The 27,818-nt window shown below is 42.7% G+C and overlaps 1 protein-coding gene across 1 annotated transcript; it reads right to left on the reverse strand.

The window, feature by feature from the left end:
• Positions 1-275: 275 nt before the first annotated feature.
• Positions 276-27,389, reverse strand: DCAF12 (DDB1 and CUL4 associated factor 12). Its single transcript, XM_019734365.2, has 9 exons — positions 27,009-27,389; positions 25,667-25,921; positions 12,520-12,726; positions 11,392-11,452; positions 8,230-8,423; positions 7,218-7,283; positions 5,909-6,071; positions 2,889-3,067; positions 276-2,364 (listed from the first exon to the last, which is right to left on the reverse strand). Exons 1-9 carry the CDS (start codon positions 27,084-27,086, stop codon positions 2,206-2,208), a joined length of 1,362 nt encoding a protein of 453 aa, XP_019589924.1. The 5' UTR covers positions 27,087-27,389; the 3' UTR covers positions 276-2,205.
• Positions 27,390-27,818: the final 429 nt, after the last annotated feature.

Raw genomic sequence — 27,818 nt, forward strand, 5'->3', positions numbered from 1 at the left:
TTCAGCCCTTTTTCCCCCTGCCAAGCACCACACTACATCCTCTGAGGAATATCTACCCTCAACTGGATCCCAGAGCAACTGATCTTGGGCCAGAGCTGGGGACCAGGAACAAGCAGGTCTTAGCGTTTGTGTCTGCACTTGACCTGCTCTTAACCTTGAGAGAACTCGTTTCCCTTCTGCTCCAAGCAATCCTAGCACCCCAAGCTGACCTGCCAACCAGTAATTTAGGGCCTTTTCCCTGCTGCCTCTTGACTATACATATTCACTCAAACCACTTTGCTCTGGAATAATATTTATTTTTTTACTTGGCAAAAAGTCAAGTGCTACATTTTCGAAAACAAAAACTCAAAAAAACAATCAAACGCATTACCCATCACAGAAAAGGGTCTGGGAACAGTACAAAACATCCTACTTAAGATCTTTTTTTTTAATATACAAGTTGGTTTAAAATGATATAAGTTCTGTGAGAACTAAGAAATCTACAGCCTGTAGTTTAATAGAAAAAAAAAGAATTAAAAGATGTACAGCATCCAGCATTTTGCTTAATTCCCTGTTTATAGCACCTATTTCTCTAGGATAGAAGGTGAGAATTCTAGAACCTGTGATGTATGCATTGTACCACCAGATACAGTGGCTTGCTGACTTCCCTCCCCACCAGCCTCCATCACCAAGGTAAAGACACTCTTTTTTTCAATCTCCCCACTTAACCTGAGCAGAGAGGGAGGACTGGGAGAGCAACTTAGACACTGGAGTGCAGGAATATATGTGTCTTTTCCTCTCCCCAGAATGGGCCATTGACAGAAGCAGAGTTATGTGCTTCGAATGGAGGTGGAATCTGTGGGTGAAAACAGCTGTTATCTGCAACATGATGCATAAAAAGCAAGGAATAACTGGACATCATGATCAGTCAGTTGCCTGCAGGTTTAAAAAACTCAAGACTAAACAGACAGTTCAAGGGAGGAACAAATTACTAATCACATCAATGCTTTTACACGCACAACATTGCTGGCTGTGACCACCCCATCACCATCCCAGGGCTGAACCAAGAGTGGGCGGTGGCTTCAACCCCAGCACTCACTACACACAGATAAAACCCCTGCTCACCCCCACCCTCCTGGACTAAACCCAATTTAGAAAACAAAAGCAAAACTCACTGCGGAGATTAAAGGCAAACAAGTTTCTCCCCAAAGCCAAGGGGACTCAGTATGTGAATCTTAGCAGACTTGAGGCCCCAGCTCCAGGCCCCTGAGATACCAGATCAGTCTTGTTTGAGGGGAGGGACAGGGAAGTTGGGATGGGGATTCTATTTACCAAGTCCTACCAAGACTTCTGCAGCCTCCAGAGCTGCATCTGGGTGGAGACTCTTGTTTTAGGAGAGGAGTCACTGGCTAAATAGAGGGAAGTTTAAGTGGAAGTGACACATGCACAAACGTGTTCTCACCTAGGGGACACGCAGATGCGAAGACAGGTAGGGGATGGATCGCCAGGACTCCAAAGCATGAGAGGCCCAGCAAGCCTGCAATCTAACTCAAAGAGGTTTCCTGGTGATTTGTTTTCCTTTCTGTTGTTACTTCCTATAATCAGTATTGTTAGATACTTTAAAAAACAAGATAAAGACTAGTCCCAAAGCTGGATTCTGAATAAAGTTGTTTCTTTTATAAATATTTTAATTACAAGTAATCCTCACTCCAGGTAATTTCAGTAACACATGGTACTTACAGGCATAAAAGTTCACACACACACACGCACACGCGCGTGAGCACGCACACACATGTGCACACAGCCCTCAAACTTTCACAGAAAGTCTGACAGCAACCACATAATTGTAAAGGAGCTCTACCACTCAAGAGTGAAATAAGGGTGAGAACGACTGTCAGCCTTTCAGAAGCCAGGGAGGGGAGAGTGTGTGTCACTTGAAGAAAAAAATACAAATAGGGATTAAAAACGCTTGGTGGATAAACCACAAAGAAAAACATAGTAAAGTAAAATTCTGATTACCAAAAGGGAAAAAAGGGAAAAAACAAAAACCTTCAGATTTCTGTACAAAGCTTCTTCCTGTCAAGTGCCTAAACCATAGGCAAACTCTGGTGTTCCCACTAAAATATGAGGGCTTCACACAATTGGAAAATATCAAAAGAAGAAACAAGGAAACAGAGGATAAAAGTTAGTGTAAATCTCTGCATTTTGGGAGAGAGCTAGTTGTCATTAACTCCAGAGCCCAGCATAGTTTCCATGGAGCCCTGAAGGGAGGGGACCTCCTGCCACAAACAGTTTCGTTCCAGACGAGTCGTAGCAGTGGGTGTAAACAGCGTTAGGGAAGAAATCAATGTCCGAAAAGTAATTCCTCCAGGTTTCATCATGATTCTATGGGAAGAGAAAGACACTCTGTTAGTACTTCTAGGAAAGGGGGGAGGAAGGGACAGGAATGCTTTTTGGTCTCTTTAAGAGGAGAGGGTCCTATATCTGCAATCTGATGTCAGGAGATTAATGCTCATGTGAATAGGGGCATCATTTTTTCCCAACTGAACATTAGGGAGGAACCGAGGAGGCTGAAGAATTGCTATACAAACCAAAGGTCTTCTCAGGACAGTAGGAACCAAACTGTTTAATAATTCACTGGCAGCCTCAGTGGGAGGTTCCTTCTCCTTCCTGCTCTATTATCACCTGGAGGGAAGGCCTAGGTCAATCAGTGTCTCACTACGCCTGTTTTTCTGTGGACATGCAGACACAAACGTAAAACCAAGGGAAAGTGCCTCTGGTTCAGGGAGTGCCTCTTAATACTGAAAATGTGGGAGGTGGTGTGTCAGTGGGCGTGGGAGGGGGTGTGTAGAGCAATGGCAATTTTTCTGTCACTGTCCAGTAAGCGTGTTGGGCAGGGGCTTACTCACCAGCCAGCCTTTGCCAGTGGTTAGTTTCAGATTCTCCCCTGCTAGTCTGGGTTTGGACCCGTAACAAGCTGAGAGCCTCTCTTCCAGGAATCTCTGAGCTCGGATATCATAGAACAGCAGGGAGCCCTGCCCTGTGCCCACAGTGATGATGTGCTCGTAGAAGCTCACTGAGCGGATCCCTGAGAGAGAAAAATAAAGGGCAGTGAGCAGGGGGAGTATGCACTTGACAGTCCATTAGCCTGAATTTCTCCAACATGGAGTTCACAGGGCACCCCAAATATCAGACAGTACCTTTCCCACAGCTGGCGTTGCTCATGCGAAAGCCAGAGAACCCTGACTCCATACTGCCATCCATGTAACTAACAGAAACCTTTGCATAAGCCTCAGAGAAGCGCCAGAAGCTTGATGATGCCCAAGATGCTTTTGGCCTAAGACCGTAAGTGCGCCCTGAACCTCTTTGCCTCCTTGTCCCCTAGTCTCACTCTGGAGTCATCTTTCATAACTGTAAGCTCTTCCTTCTCCATTTTATGTTTCTAACCTACATTGAAACTGAGGGTAATCTGCATTTATAAATCATTACATTAATAAAGACTTCCTTGTATTTGACCTAAAACACTACCATGGCACTGCAAGCGGTCTTTATCTGGTATTAAGTGTGTTATGAGGGTGGCAGACAGCCTAGAACTAAAGCACCCAGAGCACTGTCTCTCACTTACAGTGGCAATTTAAAACAAGTCACCTAACTACTCTGGGTCATAGGGAAAATGCATCTGTGGATCAAATAAGTACATGGAATATGAGGATGTCTCTTGGCACGTAAGAGGTGTTCAATAACATTTGTGGAATCAGTATGTCCTTATTAGGTACGTTACTCCTGTACCAGTAACCAAAATCTTTTAAAACTTTTCATTGCCATTATCATTCCAATAAAGCCTATTTATTCTCTCCCTTACTACTCTGAATACATACATTCTCTCTGTTCTGAAATGTGAGCATCTTAACTATAATTGAAAACAAACAAACCTAAAACAAAAGCCATTTTTGCAATATCTGCATACAAAAAAACAGTACATGACAGGCTAAAATGTAATCAATATTGTGCCTTTTAGGGCTCTCAGGATAACAGAGCCACAATTTTGCATGAGAAGGGGGACATAGTGAGAAGAAGAAAATACACTTTGTTAGGTTGGATGATCTGGATTCTGGTCCTTGGCTGTTCCCCAACCAACCTGTGTGATATTGGGCAAGTTATTTAACTGCTCTGGGTCTCAGTCTCCTGATCTATACAATGGCGTCAACACTATCTTTTTGTTTTGTTTTTTTTCTTTTTTGTTTTTTTAAAGATTTTATTGGGGAAGGGGAACAGGACTTTATTGGGGAACAGTGTGTACTTCCAGGCCTTTTTTTCCAAGTCAAGTTGTTGTCCTTTTCAATCTTAGTTGTGGAGGGTGCCGTTCAGCTTCAAGTTGTTGTCCTTTCAGTCTTAGTTGTGGAGGGTGCAGCTCAGCTCCAGGTCCAGTTGCCGTTGCTAGTTGCAGGGGGCACAGCCCACCATCCCTTGAGGAAGTCGAACTGGCAACCTTGTGGTTAAGAGGATGCGCTCCAACCAACTGAGCCATCCGGGAGCTCAGTTGCAGCTCAGCTCAAGGTGCCGTGTTCAATCTTAGTTGCAGGGGGCAGAGCCCACCATCCCTTGCGGGACTCGAGGAGTTGAACCAGCAACCTTGTGGTTGAGAGCCCACTGGCTCATGTGGGAATCGAACCAGCAGCCTTCGGAGTTAGGAGCATGGAGCTCTAACCACCTGAGCCACCAGGCTGGCCCAACACTATCTTTTCCGATCTGCTTCCCACAATTCTTAGTAACATGAAATGTCAGATAAAAGTATTCTGAAATCGTAAAGTACAGTACAAATGTAAGTTTCTCTTTTTTGTTCCTCGATAAAAAATGAGGGTGTTCTTGTAGAGAACATGCTATAAAAGATGGCAAGCTAAAGCCTAATTCACCCAGTGGTCAGAAATAAATGAAATATTTTCTTCAGTTTTATTGAGGTATCACTGACATACAATACACTGCACATATTTCAAGTACATAATTTGAGTTTTAACATATGTATATAACTGTGATACCATCAACCACAATCAAACTAATGCACATGTTGTCACCCCCACCTCCTTACTCCACAGTGCCAGCCCTTAGCACAAAATGAATTTTACAGTTCAGGCAGGGCCCCAGCAAAAAATTACCACAGGACAGAAAGTAGGGCTCTGTGGGGTAAGGAGGTAGGGGTAAAGAACATGGAAACCGGGGCCGGCCCGGTGGCTCAGGCGGTTAGAGCTCCACGCTCCTAACTCTGAAGGCTGCCGGTTTGATTCCCACATGAGCCAGTGGGCTCTCAACCACAAGGTTGCCAGTTCAATTCCTCGACTCCCGCAAGGGATGGTGGGCAGCGCCCCCTGCAACTAAGATTGAACACAGCACCTTGAGCTGAGCTGCCTCCCGAATGGTTCAGTTGGTTGGAATGCAGCCTCTCAACCACAAGGTTGCCGGTTCGACTCCCACAAGGGATGGTGGGCTGCGCCCCCTGCAACTAGCAACGGCAACTGGACCTGGAGCTGAGCTGCACCCTCCACAACTAAGACTGAAAGCACAACAACTTGAAGCTGAACGGCACCCTCCACAACTAAGATTGAAAAGACAACTTGACTTGGAAAAAAGGCCTGGAAGTACACACTTTTCCCCAATAAAGTCCTGTTCCCCTTTCCCAATAAAATCTAAAAAAACAAACAAACAAAAAACCCACCAATATCCTGACTGTTGCTTTCTACCAAAGGTATCTGTGGCCACACATTTGTCTGTGGTATTTGAGGCTCTGCTGCTATATTTAAGGTCCCCTCGTGTGTCACCAAACACCTCCACCAGGTTCCATACAGATCACTATGCCTTTTTGGAAACCAACATAGAAACTGAAGGTCAAAACCCAATGCAGCTATAAGCCTGAGGGGCACACCGGGACTCTTACCACTGCCACGCTCCCTGGAGCAAACAGACTTGATGTTGTATGATGGCTGCCGTGGATCCAAGAAGGAGACATGAGCTTGGGAGCCCACTGCATATACTGACCATTCACTACCATAAGCCAGACACACATTCTCACGGCAATATGGCAATTTGGTGGAGAGGAGCTGAAAACACAGAGATGTACCCATGGCATTATTGGAGAGCATACGGCAGGGCATTGTTCTTAGAAGCCCACCTCTGTGGGCTTTCCTCATATACAAGCCACACAAAGTCACAGACAAAAAGACAAGCTCCCATTAAGGAAATGACACCCTGTTCCACCCCAAGGTATGTGAGAGAAAGAGCAGGTAACTGTAATAAACAATAAGAACTGAATACCAAAGAGGACTGGATAGGGAAAAGGTCAAACTAGAATTAAATAATCAGCAGCAGAGAGAAAGGCCAGGTCCTGCAGGTTGTTTCCAGGGATAACCCCAAGGCACTAAAACCAAGGCCCCCTCTATTCTCTCTGCCAGAAAGAGCCATCATCCTTCTCACTGCTCTTCAGATACAGGGCCTGAATGCTGGCTACCCTCAGCCTAGCTCCCAAATTGTATGGGAGTTGTACACTACAGAAAGCACCCTCATGGGACTGGCTCAACCCCAGGAAACACCAATCAGCCTTAAACCCTGGATCCTTGTCATTTAGCCAATTCTCAGGGGGTGCCTGTTGCATGTAAAGGGGCAGTGGAGCTCAGAGGCTGCTCTGACATGAAGGAGTCAATAATTTCTAGGGCTCTGCTTCCTCTTGAGAAAGAGTCCATCACAGAAGTAACAAGTAGCAAAGGTCTCTGGGACAAGAAGAGGGCAAATGATTCACTGGTGGACTTAACTTTATGCAAAAGTTGCCTGTAAATACATAAATTCACATTCTTATTACCTTACATGATCATTTCAGGGAGGTCTTATCTTAGTTTAATTGCTCTTCAGTTGCCAGTGGTTCCTAACATTTAGGTTTTCTGGTACTCATAACATGCCAGAGTCAGTAATCCATAAGCAAATGCTTAAATGCATTGTGGATTGGAAGACTGCTAATTAGAGGAGCTTCTCAGCAAGCCCTTACAACGTGAAAGAATTGCCACCTCTAATCTCTTTAAAAGACTTTGAAGAGAGGCATACTAGACTCGAGATTTCATGTACCATGCAATCACATGCCCAGACCCTTGGAGCACTGATGCTTTCGATTAGAAGGAAGAGGCTCAGGGAGAATTAAAGTATTTTAACCATAAGGTGAATTTTTAGGTAAAACTACTAAGTCATGTTCATCATACCTTAGACAGTGTATTTTCAGCCTTCCAGAGATGAAAGTAGCCATCCAAAGATACTGCTCCCAATTCCTACAAGAGCAATGAAAAAACAGGTTATATTCCAATCTGTAGCAACTAATATACAACAGAAAGCCGGGGAAGATCTTGAAGGTTGGGTCCTCCCACTCTTCATTCCTATCCCATGATGATTCCAGCAGGAGTGACAAGAGATTATCATCTCATTATGGGCCCTGTGGAATGTAGCTGGACAGCTTATTAAATCGAGGCTGCTTTTTGAGAGAACCCAAGAAGCAAGTCCAATTTCTAGTAATAACATAGACACCCAGGAGTCAAAAAGCCCTTACTACACAGTCATTCCCATGACATCCTGTTTCAAGGAGCACAAACATGAAAGACAGTTTAAGTCTCAGTGTGAGAGCTTCTATAAGTGAAGGGTCTAAGCTACCCTGACTCCATAAATATGGATGTGAGAGAGGAGGCTAAGGGAACTACTCTTCGAATTGTGTCCTTTCTCCTCTTCTAGCTTTGGGTCTCCATCCCAACACTACTTAATACCCGTTTCAGGAGATCTAACTCAGTGATTAGGTTAAGATCTGGTGGCAGTGTTGAGAATAGGCAGTGAAGTATGAAAAGAAACTGAATACCAAACAGAAAAAAAAAGTAACTGCTTTCAGACGCATGTATGAATATCACACCTAAAATAGAGAACCTGCAAAGGCGTATGCAAATGAGAGTCAAATCAGAGTGGCCCTGGGATAATTCTAAGAGGCTGACCCACAAATATGAACTATCCAGAGAAATACAGCAGAGCTCAATACAAAGGGTGGGTTTCATAATCCGTTATAATTTCTCACCAGCATCCCTCAGCCTTCAAGAAGTGCTCTGTAGGCTCAGAACTGAGCTACGCAGCAAGCACTGATTTAGGGAAGGAGAAGGGAAGTGCATCTCCCAAGACATAAGCTAAGGAGATGAAGCAAGAGGAACAGGCTTCAGAGAATGTTTGACGAGCTCATACCTTGTTCTTGTTGTTGAAGGCCAGAGCACGAACCTTGCAATTGTCTGGGTTTGTGTCCTCCTTGGGGATGTCCTTTAAGGCCTTGTGAGTGATGTGAGCATACACAGGGACCTGTGACACATTGTGCCTTGCGTCACTTCTGGTCAACACATCGTCTGTTACCTCCCAAAGTCCCATAGAACCATCACGTGAACCTGCAGGTCAAAGAGACCACGGATGTCAGACATACCCAGCTCTCCATGGAACAGCCCCACAACAGCCAAGATGGGGTTTCTTACTCTTGCTCTTCGTGCATAATCCTCAGAAATGCTGAAGCTTGGTAGGTGGCCCATCCACAAACATAGAGCATTTTAATAGCCACGCCAAGAGGATGATTCAACTAAGGTGTGTGAGTTAAAATATAACCTTTAAGCATAACATGATTGGTGGGATTTTACAAAAGAGAGCATTACACAATTTGATAAAGCTCAGTAATTTTCCAAGCCAAATGCTTTAGGTCACTGGGGCATTCACACACAGGTCATTTCCTCTGAGTAGTAGGGTTTGGGAACCTCACTTTAGATCAGCGGTGCTTAACATTTTCTACATAAGTCTTGTATCCCTTTGAGAGACTTAGGAATTTCTCTAGAAAAATATACAAAAACACCACATTTTACATTTAATTTCATTGAGGTTCATGGGCCTCTTGAAGGCTTTCCATGGACCCATAGGGACCATAATCCATATTAAGAATGACTGTTCTACATGAAATGAATGCTTAAAAAGACAGTTTTCCTTAGCAAACAATAATGAAGTACTTAAAAAACTAAGAACATTTTTCTTTGAATTGAGCCCTAAATACAGTGCTGGTGGTAAGCTAAAATGGGACCATCTTTCTAGAGTACAACTGAGAAATCTGCAACAAAATTGAGAAAGTTTGTGTTCCCATCTAGGAATAATCCACTATCAAAAGACCCATATACAAAGATATTTATTCAGAACAATCTCTACGTCCCACAGTATGGCTATGTTATAGTTAGAACCACTTTAAAAAAAAACACCAAAAACATTGTTTTAAAATTCCTTTCCAGTAAAGTTATAGGTCAACTCTCCCGTGAGACCAGATAGTGCCCTTCCCACATTTAAATTGCCTGAGTGCTTTGTACTAAAAATTATCTACCATGGGAGAAATAGCATCCAATTTGTTTGCATCATAAGGCTTGTGGGCAGCGATTCAAAGCGGAGGGTTCATCATGTATGAAATACAGAAAGGGCCAGAGAAAGGGCACATCTGGAGAGCCACACATGGTTTATTATGCAAATTAAAAAAATAAAACTGTACAAGTTTTACTATGAAAAACTTCAAGCATCCTAAAATATTGAAAGAATTTTACAATGAGTTATATACTTATACCTATATTCCACCATCACCATTTTATTATATTTGGTATGTTATATACCTACCCATGTATCCATCCATCCCTCTATATGATCCTATTTTAACCAATTAGAAAATATGGACTAAAAAAAAGACTAGTCAGATATATTTCAAAATGTTAATAATGGTTACCTCTGGGTAGAGATATTGTGGGTGATTCTTATTTCCTTTTTTGTTTATCTGTATTTTAATAATTTCTTACAATAAACATGTATTACTTTTACAATAAGGAAAAATTATTTAAAGAACTAATTTGGTAGCAATGTAAAAATTAGATTGGAGATAAGACTAGAAGCACAGAAAAAATATGGAAGGATATTGGGGCAACTCAAGAGATTGATGATGAGCACTTGAGTAGAGAATATAGAAAAGAAATTGATGGATATAAGAGATATTCTAGAAAACAGTATCAACATGGCTTGGTAATCTAAGGAGACTGAAGAGCCTAAGACGAGTCTTAGTTCTCTGGCTGTGCATCTGGATGGAAGATGGGAGCATTCACCCATATATGTAAATGGGGGTGTGTCTGTGCCACTTGGAAGAGAGAAGATGAGTTTGAATATACTGATTTTGAGGTGGAATGTTCAGGGGTTGATGCTCATCATCAAGACTCAACATTAGCACTGGTTAACAAGTATTGAGCATTTTCAATATGGCAGCCACTACACATTATCTCATTTAATCTTCCCATTGACCCTCTGAAGTATATATAATCATTATCTATGTTACAGATGAGGAAACCCAAGTCTCAAAAAGCTTAAGTAACTTGTCCATGATCATAGAGCTAATAAGTGGTAGGACCAGGATTCAAATTCAGGTCTCTAATAGCAGAGACAATGTTATTAAAAAAATTGTTATTACTGTTCAGGAAATATATACTTGGGAGTTATCAGCTTGAAAACATAGGACACTGGCAGGGTATTTGGGAGGCTCCCAATAACCAAATTTAGTGCAGGTTACCGACATACAAACAGTCCCTACAGAGATGACACGACAGCCTCTGCTCTCAAGGAGCTCTCATTTCTTGTGGGAAACAAATGATAGGGAATCCAAAAACTTCTGAACCACTGCTGGTAATTCTGACCTATAAATAGGTTTGTTCATTAGATCAACGATTAGGATTATTTTTATTTGGGAAGCTGGAATGGGGGATTATATTTTTACATATGGATACCCAGTAAAAATGGTTAGCACTCTGAGCTTACTTCCTAGGCTACTGCGTATTTATGTATCACTAAGTTATCTTCTCTACACTCATATCCATATATTTTTTTCTGACAGTTCTACCACTGGGAAGAAATTCCCCCAATCCTATACAGTTTTTATCAACAAGAAACTTAATGCTATATAGTTAGTTGTGCAGAAAATCATAACTGCTCCTCATACTTTATAGAGCACACTAACTTTTCCTAAACACTTTAACAACCATTACTTCAACGAAACCCCACAAAACCATTGAGGCTAACATGCTATCACACATGCTTTTTGGAACAAGGCAGAATATGCCTAATAAACGAAGTATGCCAGTACCTCCACTTGCCATGTCAGGAATATACAGGGGCAGTGACTTATCTAAGGTCACATGGTAAGTCAGAGAAAGAGCCAACATTAGAAACAAGGTCTCCTGGTCCCTGGCTGATGGTCTGTTTACTGGGCTATTTCCACTCACACTATTATCCCTTTTCAACTCCTAGCCTCCCTCCCTCCCTGCCACACCAAAACTCCCTACAAAAGGGCAATTTTACCAGACACAGCCATAGTGTCGTTGATCCATGCAATGGAAAAGATCCAGTCCTTGTGCCCATCCTTGGAGAGGAGGGAGTGACAGGTAAAGAGAGGGAAAAAAAAAATTAGTAAAATAAGGATTACAACGCATACTCTTGAAAAGTATACAAGTCTGACTGAAAATATCTTTGTAAAAATTGAACTCTGATCTCTAGTGATTTCATAGGGCATGATCCCACAATATTTAACTTCAGTCTTGAGGAGCTCCAAGCTGGTATTCCTATGGACAATAAGCACGCCTAGTGGACACAAAGCTCAGGCCTTGTATTTCTGGGTGTCTTATTTGGGGCCCCTACACACAATCACCCACCTTACATCACTCTAACCTTGTCCTACCACTCTCCGTTTTGCTTCCTGGGACAACAGCTATAACTGACCTCTTTGCTGCTCCTTCTGTGTGGAACTTCTCTTTTCCTCCAGACATCAACATGGCTTGCACCCTCATTTCCTTTTAGTCTTCCTGCTCAAATGTCACTCTTATCAACGAAGCCCTCCCTGCCTATCTTCTGAAATAGCATTCTGCACCATACTCCCTATGGCTTTAGCCTGCCTTTACTCTTCTCCAAAGCACTTACCAACTTTGACATACTGCTGGTGAATATTTATTGGTTAACATGGTTTATATTTTGGTTTATGTCTCCCTTCACCAGAATGCAGGCTTCAAGAGGAGAGGAGCTTTATCTGTTTTATTCATAGTTGTGCCTCCAGTGTCTAAAATAATGCTGGCCATAAAAAGCTCAATAAATAGTTGCTGAGTGAATGATTTAATGAATTTTGCTCTTAGACTATGGGCAGACGTGTGTATACTGGACTCAAACATTAACCCACCGCTGCTGGACCGAGGCGTGCTGCTCACCCCTTTATCAATCATATACTCTCTGTCAACATCCCTGCTACTCCCTATGGGGAGTATAGTCCCCATTCTGAAATTTCCACCCCCACACCTTACCTCCATGCCCCTGGAGTCAGCAGAAATCTACAGGAAACTGTTCCTTCCCAGGGGTCTTGTGGAAGGAGGGTCCGTGTGACCTACTGGGCTCTGTTGAAAAACAAGGCTACCTCTAACTACAATTACTAAAGAAACTTACATCTCCCACACACACAGGATCTAGTGTAGGCAGCCGGTAGATAGCAAGACTGTTGGGGTTGTCTCCTCCGGTGGCTAACAGTGTTCTAGAGGGATTCAGCTCGATGGCATGAATACCACAGCCCTGCTGGGTCACACCTCCCGGCTCCCGGTCCTTCAGAATGGGAATCTTGGTAATCTGGCTTGTCTGCACATCCACTACAAAGAGCTGTAAGAGAAAAGGGATATAAAGCTAAACAGCGTTTCTCTTAATATGGCTGACCCTGAGTATAAACATCCATTCACTCAATTATCCATCAAACGATTAATTGTTTCCTACATAATAGACACTGGGAATTATTAAAGGCATGGTCAGGGCTACTAGTCAAATGAAACATGAAAATATGACAGAAATAGGTATAGTATGTTACATAAACACGATTAGGAAGCAGTAAATTTTGCTTGGGATTCAAACACCACTTCAAAGAGGACTTGCATTAGACTATGGACCTAAAGAACCTGACAAAGGGTTTTCGGCCAGTTTGGGTATATATTGTATGTTTAATTCTTATCTATACATGCATAGAAACTTAGAAACAAAACACAATTCCCAGAACACATCACAACCACTATGAAACATACCTACAAATGTTAATATAACCCCTTTTCATTCTCCATGATTCTATGCAGAGAAATGTTTTATGGAAAAGATCAGTCTTTATTAGAGGGCATTCCCAATAGCGTCTACTACTAAAACTCTTTATATGATTTAATGATTCAATCCTTCACTCACTCATTCATTCATCACCAACTAAATACCAAGTACTATTCTAGGTGCTAGGAATGTACCCATGAACAAGAGAGAAATAATCCTTGCATATATATACATATGTATGTATGTGTGTGTGTGTGTGTGTGTGTGTGTGTGTGTGTGTGTGTATATGTGTATATGTGTGTATATATATATATATATATATATATATATATATATATCTTATAGTCTAGGAAATTGATTTACAATCCTGTCAGCAATTCTCATGGTGAAGCCAAATAATATCAAATCTTTGTGTAAAGTAACCTACTGCTTACATATAGCTAGCAAAGAAAAACTATATGAGCCTTAAATTTAAATATATAAAGGAAAGGAGTAGCTGGAACAAGAGTACCAGGCAGAAACTGAGGAAAAATTTTACAAGGGTGGAGGAGAGAGGGAACAACCACTCTTGAATCTGTAACGTAAGTGCTGACAACTACTTAAAGCAAACTGACTGCCTAACTGGCACCATTGCTGATGTGTCCTATAGGCATTTTAAACCCAACGTGTCCAACAGAAATTATCTTCCTCCTCAAATTGCGCATTTCATCTAATGCCACCACAATTTGCCCAGTTACCCAAGCCTGGGCTTTATCCTAGACTCTTCCTTCTCCTCATTCCTATCATCCGATCTAGTCCTGCCAAATCTACTTCCTAAATATTCTTACAGTTGGCTCCTTCCTTTCCAGCCTCTCTCATCACTTCTCCTTTGGACCATTACTAGTCTTTGTGCCTTCAGACAAGGCCACCCTCAAAACTCTTCTCTATACTATAATCACAAAAATGGAAATCCTCCCATGTTAATTAAAAAATACCCAGTAGTTCCCCTTTACCTAAACCCAAGCTCCTTAGAATGGCATCACGACTCTCCTCAATCTGACCCCTACCTACTTTCTCTAGCTGCACATCCTGCCATGGACTTTATGCTCTAGAAATAACTGATGATTAATTATTAGTCACACAAAAATCTTCAATGCAACATAAAGTATTCTGTTTCATGCTCACGCTGTTCACCATACCAGAAAAGCTTTCCCCCATCTTTCCTTTACCTGGCCAACATGTACTTATATTTCTTGATTCAGTTCAGACATGTCCTCTCTGAATATTCCCAAAATGTCCAGGCTTGTTAAGTTCTACTCTTGTAAGCTCCCAAGATAAGCCCTCTACTCACAACTTAGACCCTAGTATACTGATTTAAAATTTTGTGTCTCTCCCAATTCCAAGAGTAGGGGATTTATCTATTTGGTTCTATAATCCTGCCCCCAAAATGCAAAGCTACATAGTAAGCACCTGCATAGTAGTCACCTTTCAGGGGGGGTCTGCCCAATGATGTTAGGGAGCTCCCACATCTCTGGGACCCTGTAGCTGTGTTCGTTTTATAACCGCCCAGATCTCCAGATCACAGCACTGCCCAGGGGTAGCCTCCTGGCTCAGGGAGAACCAACCAGTCCAGAGGCTAGATTAGACTGCGTCATTCAACTTTTCTCAGGAATATGGAGCTGGCTGGTGGCAGTAGACTGTCTGGGTGACCATTTTCTACCAAAGCCAGTCCCCAAAGAAAAGAAAACAGAAGAGAGAAAACATAGCCATCTTTGGTTCTTAGTGGCTTTCCAATTCTTAGTTCTGTTTCCTTCTGAGATCCAGAGATACTTCCTGCTTTTGGGGTTTGTGAACAAGCCCTTCTAAAAAACGTGAGTGGGTTTCTTACCCTTTCAAACAAATGATCTCTAACCAACACAGCCCTTCAAACATTTAATGAAGCAAAATTAACTGTGTGCTTACCCCTTTGTGCTGTGTGGGACAATGCATCCACATGTTAGCTTCTAAACCAGTGATTCCCAAACTGATTATTACTGTAACCTGGGGAAATTTCTTTTGGAAAACTACAAAACAAAAACAAGTCCCACGCCCTACCCTAAAATCCTTCCAATTAGAAATTACTGAGTTTGGGGCCAGCAAAATTGATTTTTTCCCCCCAAGGATCTCCAGGAAAATCTGTAGACTGCCCAGGTTTAACACCACTGATCTAGATCCTTGCTATTCAAAGGAGCACCTGGGACCTTGTTAGAAATGAAGAATCTCAGGCCTCATCCTAGATCTACTAAATCAGAATCTGGCATTTCCCAACATCTCCAGGTCCACGGAAGTTTGAGAAGCGCTGATGTGGACAGAATCTGCTCTATACACTGAGGGCAGTGAGTATGAAAAGACACAAGAGTAAACTGACCTGCAACCTGGAAATATCTGAGTTTCTGCTATGGAATCTGAGGGATGGCCAAAACTTCTAAGACAGCTGGTAAAATGTAGTGGCGAGCACAGGGCTCAGGACAGAATAGGTGCTTACCAAGTGATAGCTAATAGTAATACACTATGCTAATGTTTGTTTAGTTTTGCAGGTGTAACAAAAGCTTCTACACTGGATGAAAAACATTCAATACAAGGGAGATGGAAAAACTGGTAATAGATGGATCTGCAGAGGCCTAGGAAACCAAGAGTTTACCCCCAAGCTCATCCTCATCTTTGCAGAGAAATGACAAAGTACCATGTGAAGGATAGAACCCTTCTGCTTCTTCATAGGAATGACAGGATGCACAGGAGCTGCCACAGACTATCTCCACATGCTCTCTGACAAGGGGCCAAGGCTACATGCAGTTCCTGTAACACTTCCCAGAATGGGGCTACTCCACATTAACCTACTGGGATCCCTGCCACAAACTAGCAGCATGGCAAGGTAAGCCTGAGGCTCAATGGCTCCCTGCAGTTTACATTCTAGAACAGAGGGGAAAAAAAGAAAGCAAAAGCCCAGATTGTAAGACCAGCAAGTACATCTCTGGAAGCATGAAGGTGTATGTAGACACATGCAAACGTGCATACATACAAAGATCAAAGTGGCTTAATAAACGGCAGAGCTCACAAAGTTTCTAAAACTTGAGTGTTTTAGCTGGAGCCTAACAGAGAAAGGAAAACAAACGCACATGGGTCACACAGACATCAAGATAAACTATACTGAGTCACACAGTCAAAGGCAAGTGGGCAGCCTAAGTTTGCTGAAAGTTGAGGAAAGAACAACTGAAATCAATGGACAATATTAGACCAATGCATATAACAGTTTTAGGCTCTTTATTCAACAAACAATATGTACCAGCCTTTTGAAAATGCCAAATTACTTTCAAAAAAAGGTTTTTGCAGCAATGTATGTAACAGTTCCACCACATCTTTATCAGAACTGGGTATACTTTATCTTTAATTTGTACACAGAAAAATATTTTGTTTTTATCTGTATTCCTTCCGTAATGAAATTAAATATAATTTTCTTTAATTTACTCATTGTACAAATTATATCTAAATGAATTCTTTTTAAATGTTTAAGCTATTTGGGATATGACAGACATACAAAAAGCAGCCATTTACAGGTTAGAGAAATGCTCTCTTCTCAAGTGTACCTGAATTTGGCCAGAAATACACCTGAAGCCTGGAACCATCAAACCACTGCCACCACTTCTGCCTCCTCTTCCACTACCACCATTAATTATATCAACAATTTACTGAACACATGTTCTAGGCACTGTGCTAACAACAGCTCATTCTCTTCATGACTCTCCTACTGTCTCCGTTTATTTTAAAGGTGACAGAAGAGAGGATTAGGAGATCTCTGGCTTGTCCAAAGGCACAAAGCTAGTAAGAAATGGAACCCAGACTCAACCCACAGATCTCTGAATCCAAATACACAATGCAAAATGACTTAATCAAACCTGTTGGTATAAATGAGGATATTTCTGACATGTTGACATTTACTCTTCTAGAAAAGAGACCAAAAACTTGGAAACTAATGGCCTAAGCTAAGATCTGACCTAAAAACATAATGGGCAGGGGTGGAGGGATGGCTCAGTTGGTTAGAGCACAAGCTCTGAACAACAGGGTTGCAGGTTCGATTCCCACATGGGCCAGTGAGCTGCGCCCTCCACAACTAGATTGAAGACAATGAGCTGCCGCTGAGCTTCCAAAGGGGCAGCAAGGTGGCTCAGTTGGTTAGAGCGCCAGCTCTCAACAGCAAGGTTGCTGGTTCAATCCCCACATGGGATGGTGGACTGTACCCCTTGCAACTAAAGATTGAAAACGGCGACTGGACTTGGAGCTGAACTGTGTTGTGCCCTCCACAACTAGACTGAAGGACAACTTGTAGCTGATGGGCCCTAGAGAAAAACACTGTTCCCCAACATTTCCCAATAAAATTTATTTTAAAAAAATTGAATTATAAAAAATAATAGGCAAGTCTCTTACTTTATCTGTTAATGAGACCAGGAACAGCAAATAAAAAAAAAATTATAATAACCATTTGTCAAGGCTTCCTCAAAGTGCAGTAATAAGATTTAATTAATTACATCCTCTCTATTGAATAGATATTAACCAAGATGCCTACAAAGAAATTCTTTCAGGTCCACTAAATCTGATGCCCCAACCTGTGCCTTGAGTGTGGTTTAGAAAATACAAACTTCTTGTCTAGATTTAACAAGGTGGCAAAAAAAATTATTGCTATATAGCAATAATGGCCTTATTTTTCTAAGCCAGTGATTCATATAAGAATTGCCTGAGAGCTTGTTTAAAACGCCAATTCCTAGGTTTCGCTGAAGGAAATCCTGATTCAGGACTGGAGTGAGGACCAGAAAACTGCATACTTAACACACACTGCAAGTGACCACGATGCAGGTGGTTACTGGGTCACGCCTGGGAAAGAAAGGCCTGAATGATCAGAAATCAAAACATGCATCAATTTAAAAGAAAGTAGACTGGCAAAAGAAGCCATGCTTAGCTCATGGAATTTTTGTATTCCATTGTTGTTCTGGCAGCCACTCAAGTGCTTAGGCATGGGGGTGGCGAGAACAGGTTTCTAAAGGAAGGGCCCAAGGAAAACAGGAACCAACTGAAGTAACTAGACCGTCTTACTAACTTTCCTCAGGTAGGTGGCCTGCCAGGCACTTCCAACAAAGCTCTGCTCTCAGCAACCCAGGTTTCCCCATCTTCCAAAGCTAAAGGCTGCAGGAACAGGCCCAAAATTCACCAGAGGCCAACTGAACATGTGACTCAATTCTCCAGACGAGAAAGGTGATTAACAGGATCATTCATTATTAAAGGCTAGACGTGAACCAAAGAGAAAAGAAAAATAAATTCCCTAGGGGAGGTTCAGTTAGCCTTGCCAGTCAACACCCCAGTCACTGAGTCACAGCCTTTCTCTGTGGTTTCTACTCTGCATCAGTCATGTTTGTGTACTCAGTCCCTCAACATTTCTGTATGTTCCTGGGTCTGCTATGGAATGGGCACCTGTTTCCTTCCCATCAGCTGAAGCCCCTTCTGCTTCTAGGAAATCTTCTCTGAATAACCAAACTATGAATGACTTCCTCCTTGGAGCACTCCTGGTTGGAGCTACTAATGAGGATCTACGCTATGGTTAACTTTGCGTGTATCAGATCCCAGCTAAGCAAAGGTCAGGACCCATGCATTATATATGGTGTGGTGGTGCACTTTTTACAGGAAAAACTGGTATAGTAATCAAAAGACAAAGGAAGATTTCTACCATCCCTGAACACTGTATTTTTACATTAAGAGAATCATGAATATATTATAGTATAAAATGTGTAACTATATTAAGATAGTCTTGGAACTTCAAAAAATTTTCACAGTTGCTCAATACTGTCCACTCACTGAATAGTCCTGCTACGTACTAGGGGTATTTCAGTGAAAAAATTTGAGGAATACTTGGTATAATATAAAAAATTCTGACAAGGAATAAGGAAAATTGGGGCCCAAACTTAATTCTGTACCTATTTCATTATGAAATCTCAGGCAAATCAGTTTTCTCCTTTGGGTCTGTTTCCTCAACTACAAAAGGAGAAACGGAGGTCAGTGATTAGGACTCTAATTACCTTTCCAGTTCCTTCCAGCTCTGTCTGGGACTTGTTTTTATACCACTGCGATCCCACATGAGGTACACAGTGTCTTGCTATACATAGGAGATATTCAATAAATGTTTATGGATTTAATAAATGCAAACACAAACCACAAGGTTGTCCCACTACATTCTAGCCAATGAGATGTAGAAATATTACTCCAATTCCTCTCATATTTAAAAACTGTCCCGATGAGAACAACCCCATCTAACACATGAGAGGGACTGATGGCCTTCATGGATCCAAAGGCAAATAAGGCCATTTAAGTGGAATCAGCAGCCAAATTAAGCAGCCAAATGTTGCAGCCCGACCATAATCCTGGATTGAATTCAGATGCCAATTTGGGGTTAGTTCTTCCTTTTATCTTCTAGACCAGGAAACAAACACATGAATAGTCCACAACTTAAGGGTCAGGCAGAAAAGCAACACTCCTAGATATCACCAGGCAAAACTTGTGTTTCTCTTAAGTCTCATCTGGAACCAAGCCCAGGCACTGTTCCCATTGCCACAGAAAAACGTCCATATGTCAGCTTGACAAGAAGAACGTTTTCTCTGACTATAATGTCTATCAAGGACCCAGCTAGGAAGAAAATCCTGGAGCACAGGAGTCAACATGTTCCTTCTCTATTCACTTTTCAACATCGCAAGCTAAAATAAAGGGCTCAGATCACTTAAGAGAAAAACTGCCTGGGGGAGGCCGGATGGCTCAGTTGGTTAGAGCCCGAGCTCTTAACAACAAAGTTGCCGGTTCCATTCCCAAATGGGAGGGTGGGCTGTTCCCCCCTGCAACTAAAGATTGAACACGGCAACTAGACTTGGAGCTGAGCTGCGCCCTCCACAACTAGATTGAAGGTCAACAACTTGGAGCTGATGGGCCCTGGAGAAAGAAACACACTGTTCCCCAATATTCCCCAATAAAAAAATTTTAAGAAAAAAAGAAAAAGAAAAACTGCCTGCCTCAAGCCCTGCAATGGTTGTCAACTGAGAGCATAATGTTTGCAAACGCATGCCTGAGAGCTTGTATGTATATGTGCATGTGCCTGATTGTCATGATAATTGAGGGTGCAGGTTAGAGAGGGGTAGGGAGTATTGCTGACATCTACAGAGCAGAGACCAGGAATGTAAAATACCCAGCAATAGGAGGTGAAGTCCCAGACAAGGAAGAAACCACCAAAACACCACGATTGTTTAGAAAAGCTGCCCTAAATAAATTCTTGAATCCTTCCACAGGACTGCTGCTTAAGCCCTAACATTCTTGATCATTCATCTCCTCACATACAGAGGGCGACCTAAAGTCTGTAACACTACAGGAAACAGATTCCTGGGGCCCACACCTGTGCTCGTCCAAGCACGGCCTTCCCAAGATGAAGTCAAGTCAGGAAGGGGCAGCCAAATCTAGCATTAGCACATATGAAAGGCATAAACTTACTTCTACTGCTCCTCTTCCTAAAGCCTTATAACATCAACTAACTTTGTGTGAACCTTAGAATTGATGAATCATTTCCACAATGATTTCCAATCTGGACACGTTCCCCAGCAGAATGAACTTACCAACATAGCAATTCTATCACTTCCACATCTAAAAATATTTCTCTCAAAAGAGTAAAATATTCTGAAAATGAAACAGACTAATTCTGGGACAAATCTGAACATTACTTACTAGATAGAGGATGACCATAGGCCATTTAAAAAATGGATAAATAGCAGGTTACTATCCTACCTACAAAACAGGTCATACAGATAAGCATACTGTTGACCTGAGATGTATATCTGGAAGGGCGCAAGGAGTTCTGCAAGCATTTTCAACCATTTTCTAAAAGGCTGTAATCCCTTTGGGAAAATAAAATAGTAAAATGAGGGGGAAATGAATAAAATAATCTGGTCAGAGCAAAACTCCCACACTTTGTTTCCTGGTATCTCGAGTTGAGTTTCATATCCTGCTTTTATGATCTCAGGAACCTGAACGTGTAATCTCAGGGATATAACATTATAGGTATTCTCTCAACCTTGGCATTTACCATTCCACCCCACCCTCAAAATTAGGCTCCTCAAAGTTCTTCTTCCTCTCATTTCACAGCAAATTGCAGCCTAAACTCATCTTGTCTGCTTCGCTATGATCCACCAAGACTGTGAGGTCAGCAGTATACCTCTGGGAGATGGTAAGAAAGAGAAAAGCAGCCCTGGCATCCAGCCTGGTACAATTAGCTAGCCCTTCGTGTCTTGGTGAAAATAATCTCACAAGAAATTTTCCTCTGAAAGTCCCTTTTCCCTTTTCCTTAAGCCTTCCCCAAATCACCTTTGTAAAACTTTTCTAACACCCTCTTACTGATAGGCCCCATGGCTCCCTATGGTGTAGGTTCTCCCTAGTGGCAACACGCAAATGTATGTTAAGTCTTTGGCTGGAGGGCATCAGTAAATGAGAAATGACAGTTTGTGTCTAAAATTAAAATACAGTGGTAACTCGGTTTTCGAACATAATCCATTCTGGAAGACGGTTAGTTTGAAAACAGCTGACAGCTAGGCCTCAGGATCTTGCACTCAGAAAAAGCTGCGTGACATGTTCGAATTCCGAGGCGTGTTCGAAAACCGAAGCATTTACTTCCAGATTTACGGCGTTCGTAAACCAAAATGTTCATCAACGGAGATGTTCGAAAACCAAGGTACCAGTACCTCAAACTCTGCATGCATACATTATCATTCTGCCTATCACCACCCTCAAACCGTGCCCCCCTCAAAATATCCGCTTTATTGAATAGTTTTTGGTAGTCTCCTGGTTTTCCTCTGACCTCCCTGTTCCCCCTATAGCAGTTCTTCCTGCCCCATAAATATAGGTGTATTCCAAGGTTCTATTCTTAGCCCTTTCAATATCAATGGTTCTTACCCATTTTTGGCTCACAGTATTTCCTTTGAAAACCTAATGAGAACTATGAATTACTTCCCCACCACACCTTCCCCATATTGTGACCAGAAAATACACACATAATAAAAAATTTGCAATTTTAGGGAAGGTTTGTGGAACTCAAGACTGCCTTCTCTATCCTCTCTTCCATGGTAATATAACGATAATCTCTTACACATATATCCTGTTTCCCCGAAAATAAGACCTAGCCAGACCATCAGCTCTAATACGTCTTTTGGAGCAAAAATTAATATAAGACCCAGTCTTATTTTACTATCTTGTCACACTAGGTTCTCTTATTTTACTATTAGACCGGGTCTTATATAACATAAGACCAGGTCTTATGTTAATTTTTGCTCCAAAAGACGCATTAGAGCTGATAGTCTGGCAAGGTCTTATTTTGGGGGAAACACGGTATGATTCCCAAACCACTAACTTCAAACTTTACTCCTCTCCCAAACTTCAACTAATTGAAAGCATAAAACTGAACTCATCTGCTCTTCAAATCTGCTCAATACTCACCCTGCGATCCTCCCACTTACCCAGGTTCAAGACATCAGTATCCGCTTTGACTTATTCCTCCGAATGGATCGAATCTGAGCACGTCATCATCTATAGATTCTACCTCTAAGACAACTAACATCTGTCTCCTCCTCACCACTGTTCTGGTTTTGCCACTTACTACCTCTCATCTTTACCACAGCGCTTAGCATCATGTAACTGCTCTCTGTAAAAGCATTACTCCAGCCACATCACTCCCTGCTTAAAATCCCTGGGCCTTGTCTCTCCATTCCCCACAGAATAAAATCTTAGCTTAACATTCAAGGGCTTCCACAATTTGATCCTAATGAACCTTTCCAACCTTAATCTCACAACGCTCTTCTAGACGCATAAAGCTCGTCACACTAGATTCTCAGTATTCCTTATCAATGGTTGATACTTTCCCCATAAAAATGCAGACTTCCAGTTTCCTTTAAAAAGAAAAATCTATTAACGCTGGGCCCAAATTCCTACATGGCAACAATGGGCTAGAGCCAAGAATGTTTTCTCTGGCTCTGTGCAGTCCCCACTACTTCCTACTGTCTTGTGCCTGGCAAACTTCTTAGTTGGCTTTTCTGTCTGGCTCGGTGCATAATCTGAGTTTATAGCCCTAAACGAGGAAAACATACCTATCCACCCTGATTCCCAGACTCGTGTTCCAATTAAGGTTATACTACCTTTCCTTCTTTAATTAACTGAGTAAAAATATGACCATAAGATTGTTATTAGTGATTAAAAGGTAGGCTGGCCATCTTTGCTGTTATTCCTGGCTTACCGGCCTCCTAGTTCAAGTGTCAGGCCACAGGACAGGGCAATTCCCACGCCAGGAATCAAGCTACAGAAAAGTAGCTGCTTTATCACATAAGATGACCCACTGCCTCAGCAGAGATTTCAATATTATAGCTCCAAGCCAGTTACCTTGAAAATGACCTGGTTTTTTAGCATTTGTATACACTCAGTTAAATGTTGGTGAATACCAACCAGCCAAGAGAAAAACAGCTTCTAACCTGCAGATACACATTAATAGATTATTTTAGAATATAAATAGTTGTGGCATACTCTTCCTACTGAATATATGTAAATCATTTTATTGATGGTAAAATTTCAATACATTAAAACTTAATTTACTATTGAGAATCCAACTTGAACTCCTCCTCCCCCAAAATCTTCACATATTATCCAAAGACAGACAGTTCTAATTGTTTAAATAATTTTCCTTTCTTCCAAACTAAGGGAAGTCCCAAGGAGTGCCAAGAGTACTGGAAAAGGCTTTGGATTCACTACCACTAGCACTGTTTTTGAGTAAGATATTGTTGCTAACTTGAAGTAGTTTCCAAGATGTCCACAGCTACCTTCTCAGCACTGGATATTACCACTCCCATTTTAGAGATGGGAAAACAAAGGCACAGTTAAGGGAATCATTTGCTAAATGTCACAAAGTTCATATAAGAGCAGTGTTCCCAGCTTTGCTTCTGGAAGCTAAGCAAAGAAAAACACTAACTATAAAAAGAAAAGAAAAGAGGCCCCCACTTAGGGTCAGGAGGACATAGAAGACAGAAAGAGGTACGTATTAGCAGTAGGTTAAATTGTTATTTAACATTATTCTCACCTTCAAAATAGTCAATAATAAATGCAAAGAGGAGACTAGGATGATTACTTCAGGTTACAATTTTACAACATTTGCCGGGCAAAACACTACAATGGTATGTTTGGGGAGTGGAATGAATTCCTCCAAATAAAGGATTCTCTACTCCAAGTGACAATGATGACAGTTCTCTTAAATCACAAGTGGCGGCCTGAGAGACTAGGAAAATGAAGTTTTGTAGAGGATTGCCGCCACCATTTAGTTTTGAAAGGCTTTTGTATGACAAGCAACCTTCAACAGAAGAGGAAATGAAAGCTTGGCCCCAATCACCATGGTATTATTTCCTTCCTTAAAACTCATCTTTAAATCTTTGCCCATGTCCTTTATAACAAACACTTCTGCTAGTACTCAAGACTTTCTTGATCCACAGAACCCTCCCTCTTCCAATTGATCCAAGAAGTGTTTCTGTCCAGGGTAAATTTAACCAGGCATTATGACATTACACGTCTATTCACACAGGTGAGGGGAAAATGGAGAGAGCAGCTGGGCCTACATTCAATCTTTTCACACACTCCATTCAGAATCATTTTCTACCTCTAGACCCTGCCTTTTTTCACTTGCCATTCCTCTGACATCATGCTATTTGTGCCCTTATGTTCCAATTATATCCACCATATCTAATTATGGATTGACTTATTTTATCCATGCCTGAAATTGTGCTGGCTATGTAACTTACTGATAAATTTTTCCCTTCATTTACTTATAAGTACCTTCTAAGTCATTCTATGTCAAAACAACTTTTCTCTCTTCTAAATCCTTTTCAAGGAGACTGCTTTGCAAAGAGCAAACAGGTACATCCTGAAATACTTGTGTATACCACCAGACACACATTCCCCGTCCATTCTCCTAAGAAATACATCTTTTGATTATATTCCCTAAAAGTGAATGTTTGCCAAGTGCTATCTTAAGTACTTCTACATATGGCCTTAGGCTGGCAGGTAACACCTAGGTTTTCACTATCATGTATCCTGAATGATGCCCTGAGCATCATTGTTTCCTAAGTCTTTCCTCTGAGGCCTCTAACTTAAAAAAAAACCATAAAAAGATGAAGCCAAAAGAACTCTAGAAGCAGTGGCATTTCCATATGGCAAGAGACCTAAAGAAATAAGACTCCTCTGAAAATGTATCAGAAAATTAATGTAGAAGTGGGAAAAGAAGCAGAATAAGAGAGGAAGAAGTCATCGACAGAAGGGAATGGAAAGGAAAGTAAGGCAATCTCCTCACAAGAGAAACTGATGGGGAAAACGAGTAATTAGAGGTTCTAGAACCTGTGCCGCCACATACCCGGGACCCAGGAGAAAGTTCACATCTCCCCCAGACACTTACCGTGTTGCATTTTGTGCCACACACCACTTGCCTATGATTCAGCCACTGAGATGCAAACACTTTATTAAGGGTCCCAAGGTGAAACTCTCTCTCCTTCAGGAGACTGGGAAGTTGCTGTGCTGCATAACCATGTAACACTCGAGAGTAGCTGGTTTCATTCTGTAGCCTGACTTCACGGTTCTTCAGGTAGTACACTAAAGATCTCTTCACTGGAGGGAGTCTTTTCCTTTTGTGAAGGGAGTGATCCCAACCAAACTGTGGAAAGCAACATTAGAAATCAGGGCTTTGACTACCTTTGTTCAGAACAAGGGATCCTACTGTATTAGAGATATCAACAAGAACTCATCCTGCAGGATTTACATACAAAAGAAATACAGACACATTAGAAAAGGAATCTCAACCCAGATAGTCCAGTTTAACTCTTCCAACAGTGAAAAGATGTTGCTCATAGTCAAACCTACCTATGAGAAACGGATTAAAGACCGGGGAATGGAAGCCGAGGACAAAGGTTTACTAGGCCTTTTAAGAGTGAAAGATTCAGATACCCTAAAGTTATCTGATAGGGAAGGGAAAGTGAAGCCAAATGATTACCATACCGACCTGGGGTCCATCTCTACCCAGCCCCCTTCTCCCTCTCAGCCTGTACTTCCTGCGGAGCATGGAGAACGCAACCCAAGGAGCCAGACTGGGGTCCCACGTCTTCCAAGATGAACGATCAATGGCCGCCCCCCTGTCACCAGCCCCGCGCTCCAGGCAGTTGTAGAATTCGAAAAATCAAACACCAACGGGGTGGGAGGCACCGGAAATCAGAGTCCGAATACGCGTCCAACAAGGTCTTCCTCTCCAAAGAGGGAGTATAGGGATGATACCTGGGAATTGCTGTTTTCCTCTAGGGGTCCAAGTACTAGCTCACTTGAGTATTCTTAGGGAGATTCTTTCCTAATCATCCCCGCTTCCCGGGGGGGCCCAGGAAGGCGGACTTTTAATCTCCCTCCCCGTATCTTCGGGGAGGTTTGTTCCCGATTCCCTTCGACTTCGGTTTCCCTTCCTCCAAAGCCCAGATTCTGGTTTCTCCTCCAGTCCCATTCCAGGCTGCAGGCCTCCCGCGGAATATGCCCCATTTTCAAGTTCCTCTTTAGCTCTTCAACCCTCCGGCCTATCTGCCCTTCAGTGAAATCCTAATGGCCCAATCCTGACCCAATAAGCCGGGGCTCCGCTCTTGCTCCACCCCCACCTCCAACTACAGACCTTTGGTCCCGGTTCCGGTTCCCTGATCTGCAAACTCTATACCCCTCTCGTTGCCTTGGCCTTATCACCCGAATCCCAGCCTCTCAGCCCTCACCTGCGGGCCTTGAGCGTCACTCCCAATTCCCGGCGAGGCTGGCGCTTTCCGCTTCCTGCTAACTGCTTTCCGGGCCATAGTGGGCAGCGCCGCCACAGCCCAGCAGCCACATGAGGCGGGGGAAGCGAGGGGTAGCAGGACGGCGGGTCATATACTGGGCCCCGGGGCCGCGCACCTTAATGTGCCCAGCCCGGAAAATGGCCCGGACCCGGGGCGGCAGTAGAAAAAGGGGAGGAAGGCAAAAGGGAAAGAGGGAGGGAGGACCGGGGCTGGGAAAGGGAAAAGGAAGGGGAAAGGAAGGCAAGAATGAAAAGCGTCCCGACGATCGAGTGGGGAAAGGACGGCAAGCGGCTAGAACCAAAACACCCCCTCCCCTTCACCCGCGCTCCGTCACTCTTGCGCAGCCGCATTTCTCAGTGCGTCGCCACGGAGACGCTGCCTGGACTAGAGGGGCGGAGTTTAGAGCTTGGAGGGGCGTTCGCGGCTGTTGCTTAGCGGCTGTCAACGGGTTTCCAACGGTCGTCTGGCGGCCGCTGGAGGTGAGTGACCTGGGGCCAAAGGAATCTGGGTTCTAGCCGCCGACCTCGGACCCCCGCCCGCTCATCCTCAGGCACCCAGATGTGAGGACGACTGACCCCGCTTGGAGAAGGAATCCCGCCCAGCGTACCTTTTACCCGGTAGCCGCCACTGGTTATCTCCGGTCGAGCGCCGCACGTTTCCCTGAACCTATCACACACCGAGCCCTGACGCCAAGTGCTGGGCACTATGGGAAGAGGCACAACCTTCTCCCTCCATTCCCCGGAGTCCGCA

This window comes from Rhinolophus sinicus, linkage group LG04 (genome assembly GCF_036562045.2).
Source record: "Rhinolophus sinicus isolate RSC01 linkage group LG04, ASM3656204v1, whole genome shotgun sequence".
Lineage (NCBI taxonomy): Eukaryota > Metazoa > Chordata > Mammalia > Chiroptera > Rhinolophidae > Rhinolophus > Rhinolophus sinicus.

Coding starts and splice junctions, on each gene's coding strand:
- DCAF12 (XM_019734365.2), bottom strand. CDS start 27,086: ATGGCCCGGAAAGCAGTTAGCAGGAAGCGGAAAGCGCCAGCCTCGCCG. Junction 25,922..27,008: donor GTGACGCTCAAGGCCCGCAG/GTGAGGGCTGAG, acceptor TGCTTTCCACAG/TTTGGTTGGGATCACTCCCT. Junction 2,365..2,888: donor CCACTGGCAAAGGCTGGCTG/GTGAGTAAGCCC, acceptor CTCTTCCCATAG/AATCATGATGAAACCTGGAG.